A 19,261-nucleotide genomic window follows, 5' to 3' on the forward strand; every position below is an offset into this window, starting at 1 on the left:
CTCTTCCATTGAACCCCCCACTAGCACTGAGGAAAAAATTACTCATTACTCATATATATGAAAACATCAGATTGCAAATTATAACCTTCATTTTGTTACTATTATTACTGAGGTACAGAGTATGCTCCCAAATCTGAGTGACTAGTGACATGGCCAAGTCAAAAGCCTAACACTGCTGACCTCATACACTGACAAGCTGCCATGTGGAGACCATTTGTTTCTTGATCAAAACATCCCATTTTAAAACTATTAAGAATAAAGCTGAAAAGCTGGCCTGAACCAAGGGTTTTTAGCTTGCAGTCTCAAGTTGGAAAGATGATCCTGTAAGAAAATGTGTTGCAATAATTCTAGACCACTTAGTGTTCTTCACAGCACTAAAAAAAGGTGATGCCAACGCATTTTAGATTGTAAGTCATTTGACAATATACACTTTATTCTGATACAAAATTGAATTATTTTAACAAATTTTAATCCATTATGGACTATACTGAAATTTTAAATTTCCATGCTATTTTAACTTGTTTAACCACAAGTTTCAAGATGTGAGCACACTAGCACCATTGCTCTCGAAGTCTTTGCCAGTTATACCATTTTATTCTGTTTCCCATCTTGCGGTATTATCTTCTACATGAAGGCCATTTTTTCTTCTGTGGAGATACTTGTATTACTTAAGTTCAGGAAAAGCTAATAGAGAGAGATGTCAACCTGCAGCATCCACAGCAGAAAAAGAATCATCCATCAGATATGTGAATTTCAATGATACTCAAGATCTTACATGCTCCACACAATTTTAAGATACACACACTTGTCAGAGACCACAGACTAATTTATGAATATTCCACCTCAGTGTAGACAGTACACGAAAACCACGTTAATGTCTTAAACAAGGAACCAAAGACAGCACGTCAGAACATCACACAATTCATGCTTGAAAAATTAGGAACCTTAAGTATTGAAAAGATATAAAAGTTAAGATGCTGTGTTTAATTTTGGTCTTTTGTAATAACATAGTTACCTCCTATCAATCTGGGTTTCTTTTGGGGAAACTCCCTTCTCTTCCTGGAAATATCATTTATGCTATCAAGTAAACTTCTGTACAACTGTAGCTTAGGGACCAATACTTTGTTAGTTTTGCATCTTTACATCCCCATCTCCATTTAAAGCTGCTATTTTCAACAGAAGCCAGATGGCCATGAAATAAAGTTCTTAACTCTTAAAAGTGCCTCTTGGACAGAGATACAATTGACCTAGTACTCCCATAAGAAAGTGTTAATTTTGGTAAAAGTTATTTCTGAACAGATTTGGCTATAAATAACTGAATTTAAGCAAATTAATCTTAACAAGAGTGTTATGAATCAAACTGTAAAAATAATTCTAACAGTGATTATTTATTTCTGTATGTGGTGCAAAAAGACCCACCCAGAGCACACAAGTCTGCAGCAATGTGGAATCCTCTCATATTAAAGAAAGGTAGAGCTTTACTCTATACACAGGCCTAATACCAAGGCAAACGACAAAGTTTTTGTTAAAAATTAATTTTGTTACATTTTCAAAATTCTACTGTTAAAAAAATCCAAAGACCACTGCAGCTGCAAGAGCGTTTGTACCTGAGGGGCAATGCTGTTCCCCATTACCTGTTGCTGCACAGATGCCTGCGGGAGCTCTGCCAAGCAGAGCACTTATTTCCCACTTTTAGGCTTAAGAAAGCAAGCTCATCACCTCAGCAACAAGCTGGCACATTACACTAAGGCAACGTGACTGTACTGCAGTTTCAGACTTAGGCTCAACCTTGGCTAAGCACAAACTTGTCTCAGTGTTTTTTAAGAAGTACATGCAGTTATCGTGAAATTTTCAATTAAGTAGCTTCTGATTTTATGAAAGTCTCTGTATGTTACTTACAAATTAGTTAACTCTGTATTACAAAGTCAGGAATTACTTTCTGGGAGCCTACAGGCAGCAGGTAGAAAGTCTAAGTACTTAAAACAGCTTGTGAACATGTCTCTGCCTCTGATAAGGCAGGTTCCATTTGACTACTTTCAGAGCAACTGAAGTATAACCAACACTAAAACAGAAATTGACTTCCTAAGAATGCACAGGCTCAGAAATATATTGGGAAGTTTAAACAAATGCTGACGTACTTTATAAAAGAACCTGTAACAATCAAAGATGCAGAAAAGGAAGTAATACGCGTTCCAAGACTTAATACATGTTGCAGTCTGTGTAAAATCACGATTGCATGAGAAGTTTTTATTGCCATTCCATTTGCCTGTACAAATGCCATTGTGATTTCAGCTGGGTATCATGAGACTATTAGCCTCAATTACCCTGCCTGAAAGCACCCAGAATCGGAAAGAGAGCTCTTTGATTTGTACAGGTAAACCAGGATCCACTACCTAGGAGGGAAATCCCAGCTTGCACCAATACCAAGCTCTCTCCCAGAACGGGTGCAAGCAGCGGCAGCAGGTCACAGCTGCTGAGAACCAAAGAACCACTTCAGTGTCACTGCCTTCCTGGGCTTCTCTGCAGCACCCCTTTCCATGACAAGGCACAGAGCAATTCCCCCCACCCCAGCATACTCCCCAGTAACCTAAACACATTATTTCAAAACATCAACTTGTCTTGTTGACCTCAGACATGAAGCAATTTTGTATCTGCCAGGAACAGAAGATTCTTGAATAAGAAATGTGCCAGCAAGCAGCACTCATCCAGAACAGGAAACACTGGATGACATATGCTGGAATATTTGCTGCTTAGCACTTATGGCTTCCCCTGATATTGACTGTCAAAGGAAAGCCTAGAAGGAAATAGGGGTTAAACACATTTTACTATACACAACAAATCTTACCCAGTCAGAAACCTTCATTTGAAGAGGATGTGCAAGACATTCCCCATTTTGTCAAGCAGCAGCTTCTCATTCAACCTGAAAATTAAAGAAATTACTCTTACCTTGTTAAAAAACCTCCCACCACTCTTTATAATTCATGAAAAATTTTAAAGGCAAACCTTACCTATGCTCATTGCCCTTCCTTTCAGGTCTAAATGCTAGACCTATTGATTTTGAGTCAACTCAAGTAGCTATCACTCAAGGAGGCTCCAAAAGGTGAAGAACTCTTGCTAGACTTTCTTCGATATTTCAGCTGTGATAAGCAGATTTAACTAGCCTTGGGAAAGCTGCTCACTATCAGCACAGTATCTTATTCCTTCACTTTTCTGGAAGTTGAAGCTGTTGCTCCTGCTGCCTTGTCATTCTTTAATTAGGCTGACTTCTCCATACTCAATAGGCTGCTGAAGTCCTGTCTTACGAGTCTCCTTAGCAATGTATGGATCAAAGAAGTACATCCTAGGTTCTGTAAAGCTGGCGGATCACTGTCCTCATGGCTTACACTTTTCCACGTCACAAACAACAGCTAAGCTACCCCACCCACCTAAAAAGCGGTCACTTACATCCATCTCTTAAAAGGTTGCATACAGATCTTGTTCATAAAGTTTATTATGACACTATTTTTCAAAGTTAACATTGTAGTCACAGTACAGCTACAAGAGGCCCTGTTAAAAAGAACACTGTCAATACATTCTAAAAAATTTAGAAATACCAGATCAATTGTCAGAAGGGACATCAACCCCATCCTCCAGTTGTCCCTGCAATCAGATGCAGGCCCCAGGTGCAACTCTACACATCTTCTAGCATAGTAATGTACAAAGCAAGTCAGAAGTCGGGTGTCTCACTCCCTAGTGAGTTGTGGTTTAGTTTCCCATGTTTTCAAACTCCAAATGGGTTGTTTAAAAAATGCCTTTATTGAAGTACAGCCTCCCCCCCACCCCAAGCCCAAACGAACATGTACAACAACAGAAGCGTTCACTAAACCACCAATTCTTGCTTTAACTTTTGAGATCTTTCAGAACTCCACAGACAAGAATAAGCAGACTTTGAAATCCATTTTGGAGGCTACCATCTTGACACTGGTTCCTTGTTTTAGCGTACTGCAGTCTAAATACACTCCAATGACAGCATTTAAATAACATGTTTAATTTTTTTCAAACAACACACTTATTTTTCTACCACTTCTTAAAAATTATAATTCATTAATATGACTGATTATGCCTTAAGCCATTTCATACATCTTTGCAGATTCATTCCTACACTGGAATTGCATTTACCTTATACTGCACATTGACCCAGAAGTGAAACAGGTGTGAGTAATTCCAATACATATTGCCAAGTGTCTGAGTATTTCTTTTATTGACTGGGTCCCTACTCTTCTGAGTCTGAATTGACAGCAAGCACTGGCCTGGCAATAGTCAAGAGAATTCATATCAGATGAGGACAGCACAGACTGCAGTGCCTTAATTTGGAGGTTAGAAGTGAGAATGAAGTACAATTTCTAGCCACATGTACTGGTCAGATTTTCTACTCCACTGCACCAAATCCAGTTGTAGCACACTTATCATTCTACCTGTGGGAACTGGGGACTGTAGCCCTCTACATTGTGGGAGTGCTTCTGGTCAGTAAAATACAACTATATCGTGTTTGATCTTTGAGCTCTCAGCTGAGCACACACGTCTGCCAGGGAAACAGCTCAAGGACTCTATTATTAAAGAGCCCATGGGGAATGGGCTTTTGGAGCACATTACCTGGGACTGTCAGTGATTACACCTGTGCTACCTTGGCTCCCAGTCAGAAGCATGTGTCCAGAAAATTGCCTAGGGTGCATGCAAGAAAGTATATAGCCATTAAATTATTGAGGAACATACCTATTACTCTCACTATGACACCTCATTTAATTGAAACAGTGCAGTCTGGTGCAAGGGAGAAGGAAATGGGGACAAAGGGGATGAAAATTCCAAGCCACCCTCCCCAAAGTATAGTTTTATTGAAACAGAATCATTGTATATCCCAAGGAAACAGGCACTTGATTCCCCCCACCTTAACTTCTCTGGAATTACAATAAATATAAAGGTAAAAAGCAAATTTTTCTCTCCACCCAAGACTTAAACAACTTCAGTTATCCCTTATGCATCTCAAATGAGACGGGAGACAGCTTTCATGTGTCTAAAGTTGGTCTTGTTAAAATATTTATCATGCCTTATTTTCTTGAAGCGCTAGTACTAATACAGAACTACAAATTAAAAAAATATGCACAAACCAAAAAGTGATTTGAAGTTTTCATTAAGATAAAGCTTAGTTCTATGATTCACAAACACTAGTTTGAGTAACTCAAATCCTAGTTATACATCTAAACAAACTATAATGCAACATACAGATGTTTTCCCTCTGTATGCCTATGTAACTCATGTCAATGACAGTTACGTATATACACTGAGACTAGACCCCTTAAGACTGCAAATCAATAGGTGTTTCTATTGTTAACTTTAAATTAATACAAAATAGTAATTGAGAAATGCATTTATCTTCTCTATTAACTAACAAGGAAACACCCTAAACTACATTTCAATTCTGTTATAGAGTTCTCTGTACTAAATGTGGAAAAACTGAACTACACAAATATTGAAAAGTTAAAAATTCATTGATTTGTTTATTCCTGGTACCACTACCACAATTTACAGGGCAATATACCTGATGTAATGGGAAAATAAAAAGAAAAAAGAAAGACAAAGCTACAACAGAGAAAGACCTCAGGAATGTACATCTAATCGACACTACATTGCATGAATCAATAGCTGCACTTTTTGCAAACTGTGGCTATGACAGTCCTGATCAAGAAGGGTTTCCTGTTTAAGCTGCAGTAACTTTTCTGACTATGGATCATCGTTCCTTCTGTGGCAGATTTTACAGTTCCTCTAATTCATTTGGGACGACTGTCTCAAAGTAACCTGCAGCTTTCCTGACAACTCCTCGCTCTCTCTCCTGCTAAGAACTGTAGCCTGTTGAATACAGGATAAGAAAATTATTACTCTCAGTGAACAGTTGTACATTATTAATCATCATTATAAATATGCATTACACCTACCCTTTTTCTGGTAGCATTTTTAGAATCTTCTACCACCATAGCCCCCACTTCCACTTCCAGATCCATAACCACCTAAAAAAATCAATGTATATATTGAAGTACATGAACAACAATGGATTTTAACTAAAAAATACTTTCTGTACAAAATCATACTTACCACCATAGGGACTGCCTGAACTTCTGCCACCAAAGCTGCCACCACCTTTCATGGGACCATAGTTAGACTGCTGTTGTCCGCTGTAATTGCCAAAATCATTGTAGTTTCCACTTCCACCATAATTACCTAAAACAAGTAATTCATAAAGCCGTGTTTGTTTAACATTTAGGACACAAAACTCACCAAATTCCAATATCCAATGTGAAAATAAATTGTAGTAGTTTAGAACAATTTAAAATTAAATTCCTGTATTTGATGCCACCTCTATGCAAATGCACACGTAACAGAAGACCCTTGGTATTTCTGTGATTAGAAATTGGTATTTTATTGAAGATGAAACACATCACATTAAAAGCACATTTGAGTAGGCAATTTGATATTAACCCAACAGGCCAAATTAAGGCCTCCAAAATCAGAAAACCATGAGTTCCACCATTATTCTTCTACTGCACAACTCTGCATGGATGACAGTAACGTAAACTACCATTTATTTGCATAGAAAAAATGAGAGAACTGTAATGGACATGCTGCATACATGGATCAGAAAGTATAGTAAGATATACAGCAGTTTTTGCAGCTTAACTCCCCAAATTCGGGGCAAACAATAAAAAAGCTTATAAAAATTTGTGTTTGTAGTCCTCACACAGGAGGATGTGATCTACATGTTGTGAACTGGTATCCAAGGACAACATACTTGAAATTCTCAAAACTACTGAAACTCCTGTACTCTGCCTCCACACACTGATTTATAGCCAAAGCCTTTTGAAAAACAGACCCATGGAAAACAAAGTTGTAGTTTATCAAAGCGGATCCCCATGAAAAAGAATTTTCCTTATGCAACATGGCCTTCTACATTAAAACCTAGACATACAACTCATTTTATGAATTACCATATTTCAGGCATTGTGAAATGAAACCTAAGAACCATGGATGTAGAATTAAAGCTGTAATCTTACCACCACCAAAATTTCCTCCTTCATTATAGCCATCATATCCTCCTCCTCCACCTCCATATCCACCACCTGGGTTTCCATATCCTGGTCCTCCACCACCACCATAACCTCCTCTGCTGCCATAGCCAGGACCACCTCCATAGTTGCCACCTTTGGATAAAAGCAAAGTCAAACTTAACACACCAAAGCTAAATACTGGTAAGGAAAGATCCATTTAACAAACAAACCCAAACCAAGACACTTGTGCAAGTAATTAATTTCATGCTGCTTCCCTCATCCCTTTTTGCATTCTGGTAATTACTTTTTTTAGCCTTTTGGCAATTACAGTATTTCTCTTCAGATGCATTTTGGATACTCATCCTAACTGCATCACTAAAAAGATACCACTGAACCACAAGAAGTCTTAAGAGTTTACTGAAAACAGCTGTTTACTGCTTTATTCAGTTTTAGTCATCTCAACTAAGAATCTCCACTCAAGTCTTAATAATAAGCAGCTCCCTCATGACCTTATGATATATTTTTTAAAGGGTAAATACAGACGAGTATTTTTTCCACCCATCATTTTGTGGGGAGAACAAAAAAAAAGTTAACTCTTCACAGCTCTACAATGCAGACATTTCATTTTCATCACTGACATTATCATATTATCACCAAAACAGACTTTGCTTCCAAGGTGAAGGCAAGACTTACAGCTGTTTCTAACATTGGGGGAAAAGAAGTGAACAATACACTTACCATCACCAAATCCATTGTATCCGTCACCACCCCCAAAGCTTCCTCTGCTCCCACCACCGCCACCACCACCCCCATAGCCTCCTAGAACACAAAACAGATGAGAATGTTTTCCTGAACAAACATGTTAAGTGTTTAAGCCAACTGACAGAGGAAATAAAAACAAAAACAAAACCAAAATGTACATCACATTCTATAATAATAATCCAGCCATTTACCTCTCCCACCAAAGTTTCCTCCTCGGCCAAAATTCCCTCCACCGCCTCCGAAGTTTCCACGGCCCATGAAGTTGCCTGAGCCACCCCCACGACCTACAAAATATTTCACTTGAATTACATTAATTGAAAACCTGTTACACAAAATAGCTATGCACAACTACAACTCACCTCTCTGAGAGCTAGCAGTCTGCATCTCCTGTTTTGAGAGTGCTTTTTTCACTTCACAGTTGTGTCCATTTATAGTATGGTATTTCTGAACTACAGAAAATAGTGAAAAATGAAAGTTAGAAATCACATTGTTGCAATATGCTGTAAAACTCTCACATAAAGTTACTACAAGTCATGTGCACACTGAAAAGTAACACGAAATCAACCGCATCCTTTACAACAGTAAAGCAGCTGATTAAGCAATCATCTCATTCCACACACTTTTCTGAAATCTTAACACTTTATCCCCTAAGTCATTTGTCACTGAAGAGCTTACGTACCAACAATTTTATCAACTGTATCATGATCATCAAAAGTAACAAAAGCGAAGCCTCTCTTCTTTCCACTCTGCCTGTCTTCCATGACCTCTATGGTTTCAATTTTTCCGTATTTTTCAAAGTACTCCCTCAAATTATATTCTTCTGTATCTTCCTTAATTCCACCAACAAATATTTTCTTTACGGTGAGGTGTGCCCCAGGCTTTACAGAATCCTGCAATGCCAAAAATGAAATTCAGTGTTTAAAGTAGTAGGTAAAGATCAGGATATGTGGTTAACTGGAACACTAACTCACCTCCCTGGAAACTGCTCTCTTTGGTTCAACCACGCGTCCATCAACCTTATGTGGTCGAGCACTCATGGCAGCATCCACCTCCTCCACACAGGAGTAAGTCACAAAACCGAAGCCTCTGGAACGTTTTGTTTGTGGGTCTCTCATCACCTGCAAACACACAAGGAGGCACTCTGTATTTCTGTGCTACCTTTAACTACCTAACCCTTTCAAAAGCACAAACTAATAACAAGAGACTTTACCACACAGTCGGTGAGCGTGCCCCATTTCTCGAAGTGCTCTCTCAAGCTGTCATCTGTTGTTTCAAAGCTCAGACCTCCAATGAACAGCTTTCTCAACTGCTCTGGCTCCTTTGGCTCATGGCCCTACAAAATGAAAAAAATCAAAAACATACTTTGAATACAAATTACAGAATTAAAATTTCAGTGAATTACTAGAAATTATTTGTGCACATTATAACTACAAATAGGTGAAATACATTTACATCAAAACAATGACTTCTAATGGGTTTAGACAGCAAAATTGTAAACACTTAATGAGGTGTGACTTTAATTAAAACACTTTAACAACTTAAAAGAGTGCTAAAATGCAAACAGTAAAGGAATTTCAATATATTAGGTAATTTAGTTGCTCCCCACCACCCAAAAGTGCATTCATTCTGTGGCTATCTTTGAGCTGCAGTTCACACTGTAGGGACTGGGAATGAAGCACTGCTGGATAAAGGGAAGTTCTAACACTTTATGAAGCATAAATATGTCGATCTACAAAAAATTTAAGGATGCAGTACACAAGGAAAAAACGTTCAGGCTGAGTGTCTACTCTTTGGGGATGTCCATTTTGAAAGGTTATCTTTATACAATTTCACGAAACATATCAATACTAAATTATTTTAAATAGAAATTCTGTACTTTGATAATTCTATTACTCGAGTACACGCAAGGAAGATAATGTAAATATTTATGTGGATTTTAGTGTTATGGGAAATACCTCTCAAATGTGAGACAACATGGACCTATGTCTTACAGACAAAAAAAATGCCCTAACAACTCATCAATGACCAGTAGTGGGTACAACTACCGGAGTAAGATTGGTAACTTAGCAAGTATCACAGAACAAGGAAGTTTAATAGCTCTTGGTAACACTGCCTATGTATGACTAGCCACATTTTGTAGATCCCAGTCTTCTGTCAAATGACTGAAATGGGTTTAAGAGCACAATTGTGTTTCTGCTCTGTTTCAGCGCTGCACTTTACTAGATGGGGAATTTCCCCACACATTTGACGAGGAGTTCACAAAAAATTGTTTCACAACTGCCACTGTCAGAGAAGTCTTACCGGACCTCTCTGTTTAGAAGCAACCAGATTAAAGTCTCATTTAGCAAGTGGGTACTTCTGTGCATGTCACACACTCCACAAGGGGCTGGCCAGCTATGCTGTGTATGGCTTCAGTTCTGCAGCATCAATGTTCAACAGGCCTCACTGTTTCTGCTGCAGTCCATTAAACCAGACTAGATGCAGCATTATCCTGATGTGAACTACATAAAAACAGCCACAGACTTCTATCTGCAGACATTCTGCTTCAAATCTGAAGTCTTTAACCTCTGCCACATTGCTAGGGTTGGCCAGGAAGGCTTAAGCCCCTCTGAGTGAGAGTTTTTGTATTATACAGTGCTTCAGCAAACCGCTGGCTTATAATACTTAGGTTGTACTACAGCAAACAGTAACTAAGATTATGAAAAACTGTCTGGGAATTAAATATCTGCCTTTATACCTGCTGAATTTTGTTAGAAATAACCCCAGCATTTTTGATAGCAGCCTACTAATTAAGGCTTTGTTACCTCAGGATCATCATATAAATCAGTAACAGTCAATGGTCCTTTGACTACAAAGTAAAGCTTCTAGTGTCTTCCAAGCAGTCCAGACTACAAAAGCATTAAAGAAAAAACAAACTCCCTTCTCACTACATCGAAACTTTAAATTTTATAGGATTACACACCTACTGCATATAGAAACTGCTTTAGGTTAAGTGCTATCTGTTGCTAATTCCAATTTTTAAAATCGACTGACAATTTTTAGTTGGGTTATGCTGAACACTAAGCATTTCAAAACTCTTCTACGTATACTGAAAGACATTTATTATATGAAGCTGTGAAGATCAGACTCCTTCAAAATCAGAAATGGATCTAAGGAAAAACTGGACAGACTATTCACAGTTCTGATATTATTCAAGGCTATTAAAGTTTCCAGCTAACAACTCAGAGTGCTTTTACCTTAAAAGAATAACCACTGACTTTTTCAGGTAAGGAAAAAGTGAAGCTCTTTCCTACTTATTGTTATTATGCGCATGAGAACTGCTGTTCTCATACAGCAGGAAGAACACCCGCTGTTATAGCTTCTCTGTTCTACTGGATAAGAATTATCCTTAGGACACATACATGTAATAGGAATTATGTGCAAAAAATAGAAGGCAGTATTTTCTTAAGAGAATTAGGGAATCAGTTTTTTAGGCAGTTTGTTCTCACTGGGGTTTTCAGGTGCTGTCCTCTATCAGACAAGACCCTTTCTCAGCTGTTCTGCCTGAAGTTAGTTCTAACAGCAGTCCTTCCTGCACAGAAAATCCTGCAGAGCACGTCTCCACCCTGCTCTATTGGAACCAGGCTGCCTCCTGCTCAGCTGACACGCCAGGAGAGCACGCCATTTTGAAGAACTCCTCTGGCAGGAGTCGGGAGAGCAGCTGCAAGACCGTCCAGCCTGCCCTTAGTCGGCAAGACACTGTTTCTCCTCCTAAGCTGTCAGAGGGGCTTCCAGACACATTACACGGCTCTGCAGAGGCGGAGAACTTTCCGTCTGCCCCGACTGTGGCCCTCCCCCACTAAAGCCCGAGCGCGCCGCGGGCCCGGCCGCCTCCATTTTGTGCTCAGCCTCGGCCGCCGCGGCAATATGGAGGCGAGGGCGGGGCGCGCGGCCGGCGCCGCAGTGGCGCCATGGGCGGGGCCCGGCCCGCGGGGCCCAAGGCGGGGCCGGCGCTGCGGGAGCCGCGGGCCCCTCTGTTCGCCTCCCGCAGAACCGCAGCGCGGCCTCCAGGCCCTACCGAACCCCCGGCACCCGGCGCACTGTAAGTGTACCTCTCGCCTAAGGCGGGGAGGGAAAGATGGCAGCTAGAACCCCCTGAGATTCCTGCAAAAATCCTCCTCTTTGCAGAAATCCTGACAACCTTTAAGACAAAGCTACTGCAGATACATACTGCTTCTATGCTGAGGTTGCCATCAAGTGAAATTTCCTACAGCAGGGGTTTTGAATGATCAGCCTTTTGGAGTTGCAGTATTTCTGTGTAAAGGCAGTTTTCGGGTGGAGCTCTCCCATGCATTCTACCTCTGAGCAGCAGCAAGTGCCCACAAAATGCTGGCCACCAAGGCTAGGCTCAGCTGTGGCTGAACCTGAGACCACCCTGTCCCCCCAGGCAGTACAATCCCAGACTGCCTTCTGAAACTGGAAAGCTTACAGGCCACTGGGGCCTCAGCAAGGTTCCCCGAGAAACTTGTTCTCTAGAAACTCAAGTTTTAAGATCATTGCAGGGCAAGATACTTTTCTGAACTACAAGAGGTTATTTAGTATGCAGCTGATCCACCCCATTACACTCAATTCAAAGTCCAAATCAGTGAGAGATTTTCAACATTCCTTCCAAAAGGACTTTACACACTGTACTTCAATACAAAATAACCATACACTACCAGACACATGCAACTGGGACAAGGTTTGTTCATAATTCAAGTGTATAGGCCCTCCCACATTGCAGTAGTGTATCATTCCAGAAAAAAGTTGGTTTGAACTAGCTAAAATATTCAGGCAACCTGAAAAAATAATGTTAGAAAGCAAACAAATCCAATTAAATGAAGATAAAATGCCTCCGTTATAAGCTATATAAGCACTTTCAATACCCTTTTTGCTGACCTTAAAATTATTTTCTGAAAGGTATTAAGAACTTTCCCCCCTCCCACTTCCACACCCTGCCCCAAAAGTAACTAGCTCCCATCCTCCCAAAAACAGCCCCAACGTCTTCTCTATACTACGCACCTTATTCAGTCTACGGTATTTCTGCTAGAAGCAAAAGAAAACAGTTATTTTTACTTAGTACAGCTCGCTTTCATTTGCAGTGACTATCAGGCAACCATTTTTACTTAAAAAAAAAAAAGAAAAAAAAAAGAAAAGCAAATAGGAACCTGTCTTCATTCCCACTAAAAACAGGACTTTTGAAGGTAGAAGTAATCAAGTTCCTGCTGATACTCAGAAGATACATTAATTTAATAATTCCACCTTGCTTTAATCAGAAACATGTATTTAATCAATTCTGTTGTAACAGAAAACTAGACAAGCAAAATTTCCCCATTATGCTTAACACCCCACCCCTTACAACTGCATGTAATAAACTGCAATTTAAAGTTACTCCACTAATACGGGGATGAAGAAGGCAGAAAAAAAGATATTACTATATCAGATAGAAATGGTTACTTGGGGTTTTTTTTCATCTTTTCCCCCTTAAAACTACTTTATATTTAATAAAAAAACCCATCCTCTCACCTGTGAGGATCGTCTTCCTTTCCTCTTGTAGTCTTCCACTTCTCTCTCTTCCTTAATAGCAGCCATTTTGGAAGGGTACTCTAACTCGGCCTTTCTTTTAGATCTAGGAAACCTAGAAAACAGGTTGGATAAGTCAGTACTTACCCCAGTTCCTGTGACACAGGGCCCTCTCTGCTGCAATGCACAGGTGTAGCTTTGCAGGAAGAAACAGGTTAAAGTAGAAAAAAAAAATCTCAGAAGTATTTAAAAGGGTGGGATAAAAAGCCTCAGGCTACTCAGCTAACAACTGGAAAGAGATGTAAAAGAAACATCTGCTATCCCAGTCAAGCTCACTATACAAACTAATGCTAAAATCTGTAGCAAACCTTTATCTATTACTGTCTGACAAAACTATTGTGAGTACAACTGATACAGCAAGCAAATTCCACTTCAATACCCAAATCCACTACGTAAATTCTGCTTCTCTGGATTTTTAACCCCCAAAACATGTAACATTTGGTAAACACTGCTTATTAGAACTTTCTGATGACTACCTATTGTAGTCAGCTATCCAGCAGTGTGCAACACTAGAGGATGTCTTATATAGTTCCTGTATTAAAAAATACTTTCCACTAGGAGTAGTGCAAGAAGCCCTTACTGATGCTGACTTGCAACATCAAGAACTGCTGATCCTCAGGAGTCTCTAGCACTAGGCATCTGCATTACTTTTGCTCCCCTATTACATATTTGATTACTGCCCTGTACTATGTGACATATGTCCCATTACAAATACGAAATCTTTTACAAGATAAGCTCAGTGAATGAACCCATAAATACACATCCAGCCAAAAAAATCATGCTCCCTTTGGCCTTTTTCTAGAAAACTTTCTAGGAACATTCAGTTGGTTCTAGTATTAATGTATTCATTTATCTCTGGCCAATATTCACTACTACTTTGGATGTTTCTTGAAGCTTTATTACAGTGGCCAAAATGCAATGCAGTCAAGTACATAACATACTTCAGTAAAACTATACTTGTGCTGCATTTAAAAGCATAGATATTTACAAGATTAGGTGTACTTCTGTGATGGGTTTGTTTGTTTGGGTTGTGGGGTCTTTTTTAAAGTTTTCTTCCTGCAAATTTTATTCCTGCATGTGGAAAGGCAGGTAGGTCTCTACTAATGAGCAATATACGCTATTGTTCTAAGTGCAAATTCTTAAACGTAATTTCATGTTAAAATTCGGCTTCAAATTAAACTCAACTGTGAAATCATGAGTATCGCAATTTAATGCATTAACACTTTAAAAGGTTTTATTAAGCAATGTCAAAATGTTTGTATTATCTTCAGTTCCTGCTACACAATGTTGGAGCTGCTCTTGAAATCCTTTAAATCAAACATCACTTTGACTTAAGAGGTATTAGGATATTAAGTACTTCAACTGAGCTGTCAATTTTTTAAAGTCATGTAGGGGAGGTATGAAACAGAACATTACCACTTCAAGGGCTTTCTACAAACTCACTATACAGCAAAATAAAGCTTTAGAAATTGTCAGGGAGTAAAGGAATAAGCTTATTTAAATACCTTTTCAAAGTAATGGAAAGTATGAATCCCTTTCTGAAGCTACTGTCCCCAGCGAGGCTCCACACCGGCCAACATAAAGCTCCTGGGCATGGTCTCTGCCCCAATGGCCTCTGAAGGCCTTAAGGGTTAACAAGGAGTTGTCTTCTTGAAATACACACCACCAGCTCATGTGGAACACAGCCCTGCTCAGTCCTATTCCTATTTTGCCTCACAGAACGTTAAGGCTGACAGCACCGTATTTTTAAACTCTTATCACCAACAAAATACTCTATTCAACTCTGAATACTCAGAATACCTTTACTACTAAATGCTAGTTAAACTAGGATTGTAGCAATCATATACTGCAATTTAACGAGAGAATTTAAAGCAGTCTCGGAAAAAAGCTTTAAATTATAACGATAAAGAAGTCACCAGCACTTGTCTCATTACTCACAACACTGCTTTGTCTCTTACAGGAGAAAAGAAGCTAACAGAGACAAACCAGACATTATGAAGATGGAAGTTCACCCATCCAATCAGAGAATACTATGGAAATGCACTGGTCTGTTCTATAAGCAGGTGAAGGTGGACTTAAAAAGTGCATACAGAAAGGTATTTTACCAAACCTAAAAGTTAAGGCAGGAAAAAACTGATTCCCATTTTTAAGTGTGTTGGTAGTGTATCCCCAACACCAACAGGAACATGTGCTTGAGAAAACCCCAAGGTACGAGCTTAAAACCTGATGTGATAGGTTCCCAAGCTTTACTGAACCACTTTCCAATGCTTTGAACGCATCACCCCTCTTAGTTATTAAACCCCGAAGCAGCTAAACAATTGCTTACAAGAAAAGTTGTTTTTAGCTGCTTTGGTTAAGGGATCCACTTTCTTCTGTTTTTAATACAGGAACACAAACTAGTGTGAGCTCTTGGTTTCTCAGATCTTAATTTCTAAGGTTTCAGCGTTCAGTGAAAGGAGCAAAGATAAAAAAATACACAAAAACCCCCTTTTTTTTTTTGCTTGCCATACTCTCAAACACTTTAGCAAAGAACCTTAGGTTTTGAGGAAAGAAAAGCAAGGGCAGAATATCATTACGATTTCCCTCCAGGTAGGGATGATTTCACTAGGTTTGTGCAGACTGCTTCATGCTGCCCACCAGGATCATGGCAGAATGCCACCGAATGTCCTGGGTCTTCTGCACGTGTAATTGTGGGAGTGGAGAAAAGGAACTCTATATATAGTTTTCCTTCCCCCACCTCCCCGGGCAGTGAAGGTCCCAGGCACGTTTTACCTCCCTCCGGGCAGGGTAAAAGATACCAGGGAGGTGCTACAACGTGTTGCAGCATTCCTCTGCGAAATGCAGCGTACTGCAGTGAACTACTTTAACGCTTCTAAAATTTGTTTCGAGAAAACTGAGCATGTAAAAATGTGTTAAAGAATATGCCTGCAGCACTACTCCGGGTGGCTTACGCTGGAGGAGGGTGGGCCGGGGAGGGAAGGGGGGAAAGGAACACAGAGAGGGCAGAACAATGACGCACGCACGTGTAGGGCTCGCCTTGCCCTACAGCAGCCTGAACACACACCCATGTGTTTTGGTGCCCCCAGGATGGCTGCGAAGGGCTCTGCCGCCCCCAGCCCTGCCCCGGGCCGAGGGTCGGGACCCTCACCCACGCACCGGGGCGCTGCGAAATGGCGGCCGCAGCCCGCGGGGCCGCGCGGCGGAAGCGCCGCCTCTCCCGCTCCCTGTCTCTTCCTGCCCCCGCCGCCATTGCGGACAAACGCGGCGTGTCGCAGGCGAAAGCGGGTCTGGAGCGCGGCGGGAACGCCACAACGAGGCGGCGGCCGCGGGAACTACAAGGGGCTCCATGACATATTGCCGCCAACCGCCCCCTTCCCGCCGCGCTTTCCCGCCCGCGGGCTCGGACGGAATTCAAGCCGCTCCAGCTCCGCGCGGCAGGAGCCGCCTCGCTCCTGCCTCGGCCGATGGCGGCGAGCCCCGCGCGCAGTTACCTCCATTTTGTGCCCGGGCTCGGCCAGCGCAGCGCCAATATGGAGCCGGGCGGGAGAGGAGGGGGCGGGCGCGGGGGGGTCACGTGGCGGCAAGGCGGGCTCGGGGCGGCGCGCGCGCTGCGGCCGTTACCGCTTTTCTTCTCAGGGCCCGCCGCCCATCCCCCCCCCTCTCCCCCCCCCCTCCTTCTCCTCTCCCCCCCGTCCGCGCGGCGCCTTCCCCGCCAGGACAGAAAAGGATCGGGAGCGAGGGAAGGTGGGGAGAGGGAAGGTGCGGGGAAGGGTAGGGAGGGGAGGAAAGAGAAGATATCACCGTGCTGGCGTTCAGCGACAGCGCCTTCCCGCCCTCGTCGGTCCCACGCCGACCGCCGGCCCCGCGCACAAACCGCCGCCTGCTGTGGGGGTGGCGGCGCCGGCGCAGCCGCGACGGGCGCGTGGGGCGGCCCCAGAGGCGGGGCCGCCCCCGCCCCGCCCCCGAGCGCGAGGGGCCCTGCGAGGGAGCGCTGTGCGCGGGCTGCGCAGGGCGGCATCGGGTGCTTGGTAGGAGAGAGAACGAAAGGAGGAAATGCCCTACCTACAGGGCACAGCTGCGGCAGTAGCAGGGTGTGCCCGAGGTGCACAGGGCCTTCTAAGAGAGGTTATTTGTCTTTGCGTATTGTTTTACGCTGGAGGTGCTGCAAGGAGGTAGTTGAAGATTGGCTCTCCAGAGCTCCTTCAGCGCTCGCCCTCAGAACTGAGCGTAGCTTAGTTAGTTTCCGGATAAATGCCAAAACAAGTCCAAGCAGTGCGTTTCACACACTTTCCCATTCAGAGGCATTGCCTCTAGCTTTGAATGGCGCTTGTCATCTTAAACTAGCGTAGAGAGTTCAGGAGAAAGGGTATTCTGCGACAATTTCGTATAGAAAGTAGCATAGTTAAGCACATATATTTAAAATGTCTCCTTACCGGAGTAATGGCATCAGAAAAAGCAGTGTTATAAAAATTTACTATTAAAGTAACCCACCACATCAAGGTTTCTTCAGTCTTGGTTATCCTTTCATTAGTACCAGTACCTATTTTAGTATGACGACCTAACCTTAACAGGAGCGGGCACTTACTCCTTTAAAAATATCTTCATCCTATATAAAGGAGTAAGACAGTTGATGAGGTTTTACTGAATTGCTGGAAATTTAGTATTAGCTGTTACTTTAATTTCTTTATTTTATCCTGATGTTTCTAAATAAAAATATATCATCATCCATGCAAAAGTTTCCAAACCTGTTCGATTAACTAAACATAATTTTCCTACTGCATAGAGAAATTCCCAACAGATCTAGAAATGCTCACTGCTATCATGTACAAGGATTGAAACAAGTTTTTAGATCATTTCTATATCTTTTAGTAGGTAGATGTCTACGCAGAAAGTAAAACTCACTAAAAATCCCACAAAACATCAGCTATTCTTTGCACTGAGGCCAAAGCCAAGAATTTCTCATCTTCCTTTTGTCAATAAAGTAAACCACACGATTTAACTTTATATTTAAAATAAAATTCTTCCTGTAGTTTGTCCTCTTGCCTCTGTTACTCTCAGGTGACAGTACTCAGAGACTGTCAATGGTACTAAATATGTCTCTTAGTTTCAGAGGTTTTGTAGTTTACACAGGAGCTGCCCTACCACATTTGAAGAATTCCTTAATTAGTTTGATTGTCATTCATTTCACATCTAACTGTTACTCATGGGGGCTGATTGTCTTGCAGTTCATTTGGTTGCACAGCCACAGGCAGATCAGATTTGAATTCAACAGTTTCAGTTCATGATCACCCTCCCCTATGTGTAATCAACGGTACAGAATGTAATAATCTTATAATACTGTGCTTACTGCACTGAAATAAAAGACAAACCAGTAACTGAGGGAGATGCACATTTTACTAAGATTCACTGTTGCAGATGAAAATGATACACAAGTTTGAGGGCTTAGATGAAATTGTAATTTTGATTTCAGGCAAACAGTTTCCTGTTAGTGAAGTGTTTTCAGGTTGTCTAGTAAAATATTGCTCCCTGGTTTGGGTCACCCATTTCCTTAGGTGAAAACATAGCATTTGAAACACTCATATCTGTCCTGGCTCATGTAGTTTCATAGTCAGATGAACTTTCACATTATGTAGCAGATGCAGTATTGGTCATTTATGCAGATGGCTAACATGCTTTTCTTTTTGCTAGCAATGTTTGCAAACATGTACTCTCCTCTTTGTAAGCCAAGTGAACAACAGCGTGTGTCTATTTAAAAAAAAAACAAACAAAAATGGTGAGAAAGGCTTTTAGCTTTTATATATTTATGTGGTTGGAATGTCAGT

General features: G+C 41.3%; 1 protein-coding gene across 7 annotated transcripts; it reads right to left on the reverse strand.

Moving 5' to 3' along the window:
- Positions 1-4,007: 4,007 nt before the first annotated feature.
- Positions 4,008-17,373, reverse strand: HNRNPA3 (heterogeneous nuclear ribonucleoprotein A3). 7 transcript variants are annotated; one of them, XM_030952786.1, is made up of 13 exons: positions 17,241-17,373; positions 13,383-13,494; positions 12,879-12,899; positions 9,049-9,171; positions 8,810-8,956; positions 8,518-8,728; positions 8,198-8,287; positions 8,030-8,137; positions 7,815-7,895; positions 7,083-7,229; positions 6,127-6,252; positions 5,970-6,041; positions 4,008-5,883 (listed from the first exon to the last, which is right to left on the reverse strand). In XM_030952786.1, the coding sequence occupies exons 2-12, from the start codon at positions 13,446-13,448 to the stop codon at positions 5,989-5,991; spliced, it is 1,173 nt and encodes a 390-aa protein (XP_030808646.1). In that variant the 5' UTR covers positions 13,449-13,494; positions 17,241-17,373; the 3' UTR covers positions 4,008-5,883; positions 5,970-5,988. The 7 variants fall into 7 exon arrangements, with proteins under 7 accessions (XP_030808646.1, XP_030808648.1, XP_030808645.1 ...); XM_030952788.1 differs by having other exon boundaries at positions 8,030-8,122; positions 12,879-12,902; XM_030952785.1 differs by having other exon boundaries at positions 12,879-12,902.
- Between the last annotated feature and the right edge of the window lie 1,888 nt (positions 17,374-19,261).

Source organism: Camarhynchus parvulus, chromosome 7 (assembly GCF_901933205.1).
Source record: "Camarhynchus parvulus chromosome 7, STF_HiC, whole genome shotgun sequence".
Classification (NCBI taxonomy): Eukaryota; Metazoa; Chordata; class Aves; order Passeriformes; family Thraupidae; genus Camarhynchus; species Camarhynchus parvulus.